Below are 13,445 nucleotides of genomic sequence, written 5' to 3'. Positions count from 1 at the left end.
GATTGCGTCTGAACCGCTGCCATAAGTGAAGCTCGCGTCGGCGTTTGATTTGTTGCTGCAGATTTATTTAAGTGGAGTGATGTTATGAAGAATGCAAGACCCAGCAGAATTAGGAGCAGGCCCATTAAGTTGAAAGACTTTATTTAATGCAAGGGGGTGTCGTTAGTATAATTATTAGTAAAGAATGAAGTAGTATTTATTTATATTGCTGGCCCATGGCCCAATTAGTGTAGTAAACCCTATTATATATGCTGTATGTTTCTCATTATGGAGTAAGAAGAAAAGTTGTTTTATCTTATTGTCTTTTTATGCAATTTCTAGATCTAAAGTTAACCTAGCATAGTCTAACATTGGTGCTTTCATCATATTGCCCTCAACCCTTCCATGGCTCCACCTAAACCTCCAAACCCTTCTTCTAAAGAGATTATAGAGGAAGCTATCCATATTTCTTCACAACACCTTACCCATGCTATGGCTGAAACACAAGAACAAATAGATGTGAGGTTTGCTCAACTTTCAGCATCTATAGCTCAGCAAGTAGGGGAGATTCATACAAGGCTGAATTCTGAAAAAGAAGATGAAGCTTCAAAATTTGAAGCTATCTTGGCTGCCATCCAAAAGGCAGGTCTGCAAGACAAACTACCTAGGGTGACGAATGTTGCTGCACAATCTGCATCACCTTCAGGTATTGCACAAAATTCCTCTACAATTTCATTTGGTTCTCCCCCATTCACACATACTCTTACACCAGCACACTCACCTCTTAGAACACCCACCAGCCACCAAAATTCCACCCCCCAACCAGCTGTCGTGGTGACGTCAGCAGCCAACGTAGTGACGTCAGCACCCCCATCAACCCCTTTTAACCCATATCCCCCTTTATCACAACCTCACTCAGCGTTTATTCCCAATACCCCATTTATCCCTACACCTACCCATACAATACCTTACCACCAGCTGTCCCAAGCACCACCATTACCTACTTTTAGATCACCTAAGTTAGATCTGCCACTATTCGATGGATCTGAACCGTTAGAGTGGTTATTTCAAGCAGAACAGTATTTTAGTTTTTACAATCTTCCACCAGAAAATCGTTTAGCTCTTGTCTCATTTTATATGAAAGGGGATGCTCTAGGTTGGTTTAAATGGATGCACCAGAATTATTTGCTTAGTGATTGGTATTCATTTACAAGAGCATTGGAGCTACGCTTTGGCCCATCCACTTATGAAAACCATCAAGCTGCTCTATTTAAATTAAAGCAAACTGGTTCTGTTATGGAGTATCAAACTAAATTTGAACAGTTGGGTAACAAAGTTATGGGGTTACCACCGGACGCAATTTTAAATTGTTTTATTTCTGGTTTACAATCAGATATTCAAAATGAACTTGCTGTGCACAAGCCTACTTTAATTTCTCAAGCTATTGGGCTTGCAAAATTAATTGAATCTAAACTTAAAGACACAAGACCAAAACTCCCCAAACTTTTTTCTACTTCCTACCCCAAACCGAACCACACTAATTCTCCATATCAGCCCACAAAACCCTCACCCTAACAGACCCAATCCAATTCGCTGCACCCCAAGTCAGCCCAAACCACTTTCCCCATTCGCAAACTTACCCAAGCCCAACTACAAGAGCGCCGCGCACAAGGGCTCTGTTTTAATTGTGATGAGAAATTTGTGACAGGTCATAAGTGTTCTACTAGCAGATTTTTTCTTTTATTGGCTGATGAGGAAATTAATGATGATCATATTGAGATTGTGGATATGGATGAGTCTCATAAGGAACAGGAGCTGGCTGACACTTACTTTCAACTCTCCCCACAAGCACTAACAGGACAGTTTTGCCCTCAAACACTCAAATTCCAAGGACTGATTGGGGGTCTCCAAGTGATGGTTTTAATCGACACAGGAAGCACCCACAACATCATGCAACCACGAATCGCTCATCATCTTAATCTCAAAACTACTCCAATTACTCAATTCTCGGTGATGGTGGGAAATGGCTCACATTTGCAATGTGAGGGAATTTGCCACAATGTTCAAATACAATTACAAAACAAACCTTTTACACTACCCTTTTACTTGTTACCAATCGAGGGGGCAGACTTAGTTTTGGGAATGGCTTGGCTTAGAACTTTGGGTCCCATTCAAGCGGATTTCTCAATTCCATCACTTACTTTCCAGCATCAAAATGAAAGCATTACACTGACCGGAAACACTAAATTTTCACCATCCCAAACCACTTATCATCAATTGCGCCACCTCATCCACACCGATGCCATTGCTTCTTTCCATTTAATGCTAATGGAACCTATTGACTCTCCAACCCAACCCCAAAATCTTGACCTCACAAATATCCATAAAGCCCTTCCCTCAAAAGTAACAACACTAATCACACAATTTCAATCTATTTTTCACCCTCCAAAAGGCCTCCCACCTCCTAGACCACATGATCACCATATCAACTTATTACCAAACACCTCCCCCATCAATGTTAAACCTTACCGCTATCCACACTCAAAAAAAGACGCAATGACAGTTTTAATACAACAAATGCTGCAAGATGGCATTATCACTCCCAGCACTAGCCCCTTTTCTTTGCCTGTGTTACTTGTTAAAAAAAGGACGGTACATGGCGATTTTGTGTGGATTATAGAGCCCTAAATGCAGTAACAGTTAAAGACTGTTTTCCTATCCCCACAATAGACGAGTTACTGGATGAACTAGGTTCAGCCTCTATTTTCACTAAGTTAGATTTATGCTCCGGTTACCACCAGATCAGGGTTGCATCGAGAGATACGCATAAAACAGCTTTTCGCACTTTTGACGGTCACTATGAATTCTTAGTTATGCCTTTTGGGTTAACTAATGGTCCCTCTACTTTTCAATCAGCTATGAACGACTTATTACGACCTTACCTAAGGAAATTTGTGTTGGTTTTTTTTGATGATATTTTAATTTACAGTGCAAACATTACTGACCACTTAACTCACTTGCAGCTAGTGTTTGAACTTTTACAGGAACATTCTTTCTTTGTAAAGTTATCTAAGTGTGTGTTTGCAGCTAAGCAGATTGATTACCTCGGTCATGTGATTTCAGAGAGTGGTGTTGCACCCGATACAGAAAAAGTAAAAGCAATTATAGACAGGCCACAGCCACGTTCTCTCTCGACACTCCGCGGTTTTTTAGGCCTCACCGGATTTTATCGTCGCTTTGGGAAAAATTACGCCACACTCGCCGCTCCTCTCACCGATTTGTTACGTTCCACTAATTTTACATGGAGTACAGAGGCCGAGCAAGCCTTTACAGAATTGAAGCACAGAATGACCGACATGCCGGTTCTTGCACTTCCAGATTTTACAAAAATTTTCATTATTGAAACAGATGCCTCGGGAGTAGCTATTGGCGCTGTGTTGTCTCAAGGCGGGCAACCGATCGCGTTCTTTAGCAAGAAATTGTGTCCAAGAATGCAGGCAGCGTCTGTGTATGTGCGTGAGATGTTGGCCATCACAGAAGCTGTTAAGAAATGGCGTCAGTACTTGATTTGGCAGAAATTTCAAATATACACAGATCAAAAGAGCCTAAGAGATCTATTGTTACAAAGAATCCAAACTACTGAACAACAAAAGTGGACGGCGAAATTGCAAGGTTTCGATTTTGAAATTTTTTACAAACCTGGGAAATCGAATCTTGTTGCAGATGCGTTGAGTCGGAAGTTCACAGCTCAGGAGCCTCTCTTGTTATCTTTATCGTCACCAACCCCAGACTTATTCTGCACCTTACAGCAATTTTACCGATCAGATACAGTTGGTCAGAATTTAGTTCAAGAACTCACACAGCAGAAAACAGAAAACGATTTTCGTTTGACAAGGGGATTACTTTACTATAAGGATCGTGTCTTTATACCTGAGATACAGCAGTTGCGCCTGAGTCTGATGCAAGCTCATCATCATACGCCAGAAGCTGGCCATTCTGGTGTTGCAGCAACGTTGGCAAGGCTTCGGTCTTCTTTCTGTTGGCCCAGAATGTACCTTGATGTGAAAGAGATGGTCAAACATTGTTCTACTTGCCAATACAACAAATATGAAACACAAAAAAAGAAAGGATTATTACAACCCTTGCCAGTTCCGAACAAAGTTTGGGAGGATTTAACTATGGATTTTATAACAAACTTACCCAGTTCTTTTGGTCATACGGTTATATGGGTCATCTGCGATCGCTTAACCAAATTTGTGCACTTTATTCCCCTGCCAACACACTTCACAGCCAAGGATCTGGCAGCACGCTTCACTGTGGAAATTTTCCGCCTCCATGGAATACCAAAGTCCATAGTTTCAGATCGTGATCCTCTTTTCTTGAGCAAGTTCTGGAAACATTTCTTCAAGCTGCAAGGAACAACCCTGAAATATAGCACAGCTTATCACCCAGAGACCGACGGACAGACAGAAGTGGTTAATCGTTCAGTAGAAACGTACCTACGTTGTTTGGCTGGAGATCACCCTCGGCAGTGGCACAAGTTTTTGCATTTAGCGGAATACTGGTATAACACTTCGTTCCACACAGCTATAAAGATGACTCCTTTTAAAGCGTTGTATGGACGCGATCCACCGAACCTCATCGACTATGTCACGGTTTCAACAACCGAACCATCATTGGATCTGACTCTGCAACATCAACAACAAGTCATTACGGAACTCAAACAACATCTCACAAAAAGCAGAGTAACCATGGAGAAGCAAGCAAATACAAAACGGAGACAGGTTACCTTTCAAGAGGGAGATTTTGTTTTGCTGAAGCTACAGCCATACCGCCAAACCACCGTGTTCCGTCGCGCTTCTCAGAAACTCTCGCAACGGTTTTTCGGTCCGTTCAGAGTTATCAAACGGGTGGGTGAAGTTAACTACCTCTTAGATCTTCCGTCGTCCTCACGGATCCATCCAGTGATTCACATATCTATGTTGAAAGCGTACCACGGTTCGTCACCTCCAACAGAACTTACTCCACTTCCGCTTCCAGATCTGGTCAGGTTCTCAGATGACAGTCACGATCTCACCGATTCCCTGCAACAAAACAGTAACGTTAAGGCAAACAGCATACACGATTCTAACATTAGCGCGCAACAACCTTCCTTAAATACTGTGTCACCTGGTAGATCGGAGGAGAGTCAGAAGAACAATGGTGAAGAACATATGTGTTCCATTCGCGACCGATTGAACTTTCAAACTCAGAAGGAGAAGAAGTGGAAAAACAAGGAGCAGAATGAGGGTGTTTTGGAGAGAAAGGAAACCGGAAAGACTCAGAAAGTGGAAAATGTGAAAGTAAATAAAAGACTTAGTGTACTTAACTCTCCTCTTTCTCAGACAAGTGCAACAAGTATACGTTATTTGGAAAGTACCGTTCAAAAAGCTAGCTCACAGAACAACTTCCAAGATCCAGCTGGACACTCTGCCCAAGGTATCCACTTATCTCCCACCGCCCAATCAGAAGCCACTTCGCGGATTTCATCTTATCCTGTGGAGATTCCAGTGATCTTTTCCCCCTCTTTTCACGAGCCAAATCCTTGGATCAAGACAGCTGTCTCCCACCCCACTAAAGGCACTTCAAAACCGTGTGCCCCTACAGCTGTTTCGGTTCCAGCTCACAATGTGTCCCCACCGAGTGGGCCTGCTGCGAAGACAACCAATTCCGGCCCAATCCAGCTTGCTGTTCCGCCCACACCACTTTTGAACCTTGAGGACAAGGTTCTTTTTGGGCCCAATAGTAATGTTATGAAGAATGCAAGACCCAGCAGAATTAGGAACAGGCCCATTAAGTTGAAAGACTTTATTTAATGCAAGGGGGTGTCGTTAGTATAATTATTAGTAAAGAATGAAGTAGTATTTATTTATGTTGCTGGCCCATGGCCCAATTAGTGTAGTAAACCCTACTATATATGCTGTATGTTTCTCATTATGGAGTAAGAAGAAAAGTTGTTTTATCTTATTGTCTTTTTATGCAATTCCTAGATCTAAGGTTAACCTAGCATAGTCTAACAAGTGATGAAGATCTGATGTGGATTATATGCAGGTTGGTTCTTACAGATGAAGGTTGATGCTGCGGTGTTGTTTGGACGTGAATCTGTGAATGTTGAATTCTGAGTTGTGATTAAAAGGCAAGTGGTGAAGGTGTTTGTTGATGGTGTTATGATTCTACAGATTTGTGGTTATGAAGAGGTGATGAATATTCTGCAGAATTTTGTGTGGTGATTATGAAAGTTAGTATGCATTTTGTGATTTTTGAGTCAAAGTTTGGAGGAGAATTGTCTGGTAGAATTTCAGCAGCATAACAATACTTTTTCTCCTCCCCTTTTTCTGTGTAGTTGCATCTGTATTTATAGCCAAGATACTTGAAGTTTTCTGTTGCAATTTGGAGGGAGATTTGGGATGGATCCGTGTGAATCACTTCTGAAGAATTTCAACCCTTGATTAAATTCAAATGTATGGTCAGGATTGAGCTGAGAATTTGTTTTGAGTTTGCCATGAAAGTGTGAAATGCGTGAACTATTTTGAATTTGAATCCGAAAATGAATGTAATGTGAACTTGATTTTGAAGCTGGCTGGAAATCTGAAACTTGCTGGAAACGTGAACTTGGCTTGTGTGGGTCCCCAACTTGAACTTCTTGCAATCACTATTCTTTTGTCATAAAAATAAAAGGAAATAATAGTGATAGAAATAATAAAAGAAAATGGTTAATAAAAAAATGAAAAAGAAATTAATAACATAAAAAAATGATTTTAAATCAAATATTAATTTTAATTCTTAACAATAATCCAAATTTTGATTTTGAATTAAAGTTTAAAAATTAAAACTAAAATTTAACATAAAATCATGGTGATATTAAAATGAAGACAATGAAACTTTAAACCTCAAATCGGGACTGTCTCGAAACGTTTGACTTTAGGTCGAATTATCTCGTAAATTCCGTCTTTTCCTCGATTCAGTCCCTGTAACAAAAATAAAAGAGAAACCAGACATATTTTTGCAATTTTGAATTAATGGTTAGTAAACATAAAGAATAATCAAATAAAATGCGACAATGCAAATGAATTGGAATCGCAGGGTAAAAATCAGGGTGCAACAACAGTTTCTTGTTACTATTATGAAGAGGTGACACATGTTTCACACGATGCTTAACTTATGGTCCATCCTCAGAACCTTAGTCTTCATTTCAAGAAGAACAACCTTCTTTGAGTGAATCATCATGTTTTTCTCTTTCATGCTCGTCCCAAAATTTATTCTATTTATGTCTTTGTAAATCTCTACATACTCTATCATTCCATCAAGCAAATTACTTTCAAATTGTATCATGTTTCCTAGTTTGGAATTTTGAGACAAAACCTATTTTTCTACACATGTGATGGTTGAGGCAAGCTTATTTATTTCCTTCTAGAGTCCACCCATGGTTTTCTTCTTGTAGTCTATTGTTAAGCATGCTTCTTTCCATTTGGTGTGCAGGATCATGTATGATGTATCAAGCTATTCTTTAGTCAGGTCTTAAATACTAGACTCATCTTTAGACTCATGTCTTCAAGAATAAGCCATCGCATTGTTTGGAAGCTCTCCTTCACTTTCATTATCATAATCAAGATTTAAGTGATGAATAATCTCTTTTTTTTCTTCTTCAGAAAGGTAGGACAATCTGGTTTAATGTGTTTAAAGCTTTCACACTTAAAGCACTGAGTACCCTTGCCACCAATAGTTTGTCTTCACTCATGCCTTTGTTCAGGGGAGTGATGTCGAACTTCTTGTCTTGGACATTTGTCATCCACTTTCTGCCCATATAATAGGAATTGTTGAAAATTTTCCCAATAAGGACTATAACATCCAACAAGCTTTCTTCTTTGTCACATATGACCTCCGTTTTCTTTAGTGTTAAAAACAAAGGTTATCCCTTTGTTCTTCTTTTCGGTCAATGTCATATACGACCATCCTAAAGGTTTATAAGGAACCTATAGTTGATCAACCTTAATGTTACTCAGGTCCGAGCTTCTTCAATTGCAGTCACTTTCATATTAAACCTCTTAGGCAATGATCTGGAAAAAATTCTGGCAAGCTTTTCTTCAGATATCTTTTCACCTAAGGCAAAAGAGGTGTTAACACTATCACACAACTTGATGTGGGATTCACAGATAGATTCGTCTTCATTCATCCTCATATTCTCAAACTTATTGGTAAAGAGTTGCAACCTTGACATACGAAATTTGGACGTGCCTTCATATGCAGTTTTGAGAATCTCTCATGCTTATTTAGCTTTTGAACATGTGTTGATCAACCTGAACATGTTCTTACCCACACCATTGAATATAACATTTAGAGCTTTGAAGTTTCCAATAGCTTCATCATTTCTAACATCAGTCCATTCAGCTTATAGTTTCAAGCTAGTAGTTCCATCTTCAGAAGTAACCACTAGATGTTTCCACCCTTTTATCCAACTTTCCATGCTTTGTTGCCCATGGATTTGAGGAAAAAACAAAATGGTCCCTCCGTAACTAGTCATCCAGGTAACCATAATGTACTTCCAATAATAATAGTAGGTGCTATCCAAAATAGATGGTTTGTGGGTTGATCCTTCATCCTTCATTGTGTACATTTGAGAAAAAAATTCTTGTTTGGAGCTCACCCAACAGGCTAGGGTGCCTGATTTGATGCTGATTGAAATTCAGTTCTTCAATGGACAGATGTCGAACGCGATGTCCTAGACAACTGGTTCGACAAGTTAAACTAGAATCACCACAATTAACACAAACTAACTTCTACAAGACGGTGAAGAAGAAAGGCAATAAAGAACACAATAATTGGTAACCTAGTTTGGTGCAGCAACACCTACGTCTGAAGAGTTAGCTTATAACCCAAGAAAGGAAATTCAACATTTGTAGCTTAGTACATACAGTCTTATAAGAACAACAAGCTCTATGTTACTCAATGTCTCTTCCTAACACTATCCAATGAATTTCTACGTAAGACCCCCTAAATATGAGATCTCATTTCACTTTCTCTCAATCACTAAATCCTAGTGATTAACCTCATTCAATGTGAATGAACGTTAAATTACAACTCAACTATACAAACCTATAATTATTCCAAGTTACTAAAATATAGTGTGGTGTACATACAACAATAACAAGGACTCCAATAAACCCTAGCACTCTAAAGATCTTCAACGTATTGCTTGCTTTCCAATGTAGGTTTTGAGTTTCTTGTGTAGCAAAGAATCATAGGTTTTTCTTTTTGGATATTTGATTTGATTTAGTCCATAATAGTTGCACAATCAGTTGGATATGATTTGTTCCATAAATCTCTCCAACAAAAAGATATGATTTGGTTTGTTTCAAATTCAAATTTAGATTTCCATTTAAATATGATTTAATATTCACAGTTGTCCAACAAATCATATAATCATATTGCTAAACAAAAGCAATAAAATATAGGCTAAATTACAGTTTTGGTCCCCCAGTTTTGGTATTTTCACAGTTTTTGTCCCTCTATTTTCTTTTTAAACAGTTTTGGTCCCTCATCCCAATTTTGATCCAATTGTTCATGTACTGTTCATGTACGGTCATGTACTGTTCATGTACTGTTCATGTACGGTCATGTACTGTTCATGTACGTATCATGCACTGTTCATGAACAAAATTGGGATGGGGACCAAAACTGTTTAAAAAGAAAATGGAGGGACCAAAATCGTGAGAATACCAAAACAGGGGGACCAAAACTGTAATTTAGCCTAAAATATAATTGAATCTTCAATAAAAATTCTTCCAAAACGCAACATTCTGGCCCGTTGAACAAGACCCAAATATCATACACACATGTTGGAACATCGCGTCCAGTATGTGTCCCTTATGTATAGAAAAACAACTTGATACAACTGCGCAATCTTCAACGCTTCTCCAGATTTTGCTTTGCTTAATGGAGTCAATCAAAAAAGGAACAACATACTTAGCATCTTAAAAATGGTTGAACGATCTTTAAAGTCATCAATCTTTACGAATACAATAATTATGAAACTTATTTTTTGTTCAACAACAAGCCCCTTATTTTTTTTTGTCTTAGACCAACCTTTTATGACTGTGAATATACTCTTACAGCTATGTATGAATAGTAAAGTGTATCAACTATCAATTGGATGTGCATGTTTTGAGACAACCTATTTATGTTGAGGTCACTCTATGGCCAAATTCATACTCGGCCTAATCACTATATACTCGAGTTTATATGCTATCAAGAGAGAAATTAAAAAATATACTATTTATTAAGCATGAAGTCGAAAGGAACAAAATATTAAAAAAAAAAAAGACAAAATATTTATTTTGGTCTATTAACTATAATTTTTGAATTCATATTGGCCCCTTATTTTTTTCGTGTCAATTCTGTCCCTTAACTTTCAAAATATTTCATTTTAGTCTTTTTGTCTAATTAGTGACGATTTTTTTTTTAAAATTGATCGTTAAATCCGTCTCTAATTAGATAAAAAAAATTAAAATAAAATATTTTAGAAATTAAGCAATCAAAGTGACACGAAAAAGAATTAAAAGACTAATCTAAATTTAAGAATATAGTTAAAGAACTAAAATAAATATTTTACCTTAAAAAACAAAATGTCTATTAATATTGAAAATATAAAAATATAGTGTTAAAAAAAGAATATGGTGTCTAACAAAAGTATAAATTCAAAAAAAAAAATTATACTTAGTCCACCATATTAAAAAAAAGTTCAAAGTTTGTCCATACTTCAAAAACGCCGTCACTAGAATATATATTTGTTGGGGGTAAGTAATAATGTTTTCTATTGCTTTCTTTCTTGATTCCTTTTTCGTACTAGTACCAGAAAAGAAAAACGAAGGTGGTTTTGCCTAATAAACAGTGTGCTACTACAAAATAGTACAATGCATCTAACTCACTAAACCATCTCTTCTCCTAATCACATGCTTAACATAAACGCTAAACCTCGTTCCGCCACGTCACCAACCCGGTTTTCAATTACAACTTGTCATTTTACTCCCTCTCAAAAATAAAAAAAGAACGTCTCATTTGACTTGTTTTTTCTCAACCAAAATTTCCACACAATATATATATAAAGGCGAAAAAGTAAAAACCTCTTCTCTAACCACATTCTTATTTTCTCTTCCTTCAAAACTTTTCATTTTTCTCCACCTTCCCTCTCGAACTCTACAATGGCGGATGCACAAACACAAATCGAATCTATCAGGAAATGGATTGTTCAACACAAACTCCGTACTGTTGGTAATTTTTTCAATATTTTTCTTTTATTTTTCCTGTTGCATGTAATTTTTATTAACAATTGATTTTAGGTCATTGTATAATGTTAATTTTTTTCTTCGATTTGTGTGATATTTGTGATCAGGTTGTTTGTGGCTTAGTGGTATTACGGGTTCAATTGCGTACAATTGGTCTCGACCTAATATGAAAACCAGTGTTAAAATCATTCACGCCAGGTTTGTTACCATTCCCAAATTCTTTTAATTAGGGTTTTCTTTTGTTTTCAATTGAATACAGATTATCTGGATTTGTTATGCTTTTACAATTGGATTGATTTTGTTCCATGAAGATATGTTGTGCTGGTTTCTTTTGCTGTGATTTTCACTTTTGCATGATTAGTTTCGGATGAAAAATTGGTTTTAAATGTATTGATTCTGGTATTTGATTTTGATTAATGAGTTGAATCTATACATTTAGGTAAAAGATAATCGAACAATTAAGTTGAGGTTAGATTTGCTTGCAATAAATCTCAACTTCAAGTTAGTATTTTTTTGGGGTTACAACTGCTTTCCCTCCAAACAAGTTGTATCAAAATCAATGTTATGATTCAAATTTTTTAAATCAATGTGTTTCAAATCAATTTTACCTCTCATAAAAGTGAATCCGAGTATGTAAATTCTATTGTTAACATTGTGTTTGAGTTTTCGAAAGTTTTACTACCTGGGTTCCAGAAAAAACTCGGAAGAAATATTGTGTTTTGCATTAAGTTACACTTTTCCCAAATCATTTGTGCGTAAGCAGTGTGTTTCCTTGATTTACTTGTGCTTCTTTATGCATCTCGCATTGTATCTCCCTTGTTTTTCGTTTTGTCTCATGATGCTAATTCAACTTTTCCCTTCAAGTGAATAATAAAAATCAGCTAGAACAATTGAAATATCAGATATGATCTCTTTCGTTCCTAGTTCTTGAATGGCAATGGGAAAAGGCAACTTATTGCTTGATTATAGGGCATGGATTGATTATAATTTTTATTGCTTTGAAACAATGCTTATTCCGTCATTCTCTTTTTTATCTCCTGTTTCATCAATTGTTTACCGACAATTCAACACAAATAACACCAAAGAGATAAAGTATTGTCATTAAAAAAATGGCTAAGCCATCATTACTAATTAGATGGGCATGGAAATGGAGTGGAAAACAATGTATCATATTCAAAACCCTAAAGGATGAGGTTATTTTCCTAGCCAGTATAGATGTCTGTATGGTGAACTTGATAGTTTTATTTCATATATGTTCAGAATTCAGATTAAAATTTCACTTTTTAACGGGTGATTTGTTTTCTTTGAAGTTGCTCTAAGACACCCTGCACAATTTCAAGCTTACACTTTTTTCTGATCTATTTGGGCTATTTTGTTTCAGGTTGCATGCTCAGGGTCTTACACTTGCAGCATTAGCCGGAGCTGCATTGGTAGAATATTATGATCACAAGTCTGATGAAAGGGCTGCAAGGGATTCTAGGCGTTGAACTGACCGGATTCTAGGCGTTGAATTGAACGCAGCCAGGGTTATGGAATTCTTTATACTAGCGGTTCTTTGTATCTGAGATGTCTCTAGTAGAATCACATGGATTGCAAATTAGGGTAGAAATAAAATACTATGATGAAATTTTTACTTGCTGGGGAATATTTCTTGTTGCAAATCCGATTGGATTAGTTTTAGTATAATATCATTTTTGTTCATTTTAAAGGGTGAAATAATGGCTATCAACTATTGATGTGAAAGTTGGCTTTTGAGAAATATGTGATTGTTATGTATCTCTCTATGTAGTATCAATTGATTTTTGAATACTATTTTCTCTTCTAAAGTAATGTTTGTTAACCACACGAGTTGTTTATCTCGGTGGCCATGGTGGAACTCTCCCTTATTATTAAGATTCTGGGTTAAACTTGGGAGAACGTTGTGAACTCATATTTCATGTTTTTGAAAATATCCAATCTAAAATCAGCATGCTGAACCGAAATTAGGTATTTGGCAGTAAGAGAAGGGTGAAAGGGAATGCATTTTTACCGATTTTTTAGTTTCGTTTAAAAAAATTGAATAAAACAATGTGTTTTTATCGAATTTTTACATTATCAATTTTAATGTTTTTTTTAGTGCTATTTAAAAAAAAGGACAAAATTTAG

General features: G+C 36.9%; 1 protein-coding gene across 1 annotated transcript; it reads left to right on the top strand.

The window, feature by feature from the left end:
• The first annotated feature begins 11,094 nt into the window (after nucleotides 1-11,094).
• LOC131616049 (uncharacterized) lies at nucleotides 11,095-13,076 on the top strand. The gene is made up of 3 exons (XM_058887280.1): nucleotides 11,095-11,286; nucleotides 11,408-11,498; nucleotides 12,682-13,076. Exons 1-3 carry the CDS (start codon nucleotides 11,217-11,219, stop codon nucleotides 12,785-12,787), a joined length of 267 nt encoding a protein of 88 aa, XP_058743263.1. The 5' UTR covers nucleotides 11,095-11,216; the 3' UTR covers nucleotides 12,788-13,076.
• The last annotated feature ends 369 nt before the right edge of the window (nucleotides 13,077-13,445 follow it).

This window comes from Vicia villosa, linkage group LG1, assembly GCF_029867415.1.
Source record: "Vicia villosa cultivar HV-30 ecotype Madison, WI linkage group LG1, Vvil1.0, whole genome shotgun sequence".
In the NCBI taxonomy this organism is placed as follows: domain Eukaryota; kingdom Viridiplantae; phylum Streptophyta; class Magnoliopsida; order Fabales; family Fabaceae; genus Vicia; species Vicia villosa.
Note: the sequence above shows the minus strand (reverse complement) of the source record. Positions and strands in the feature narration are given on the sequence as shown.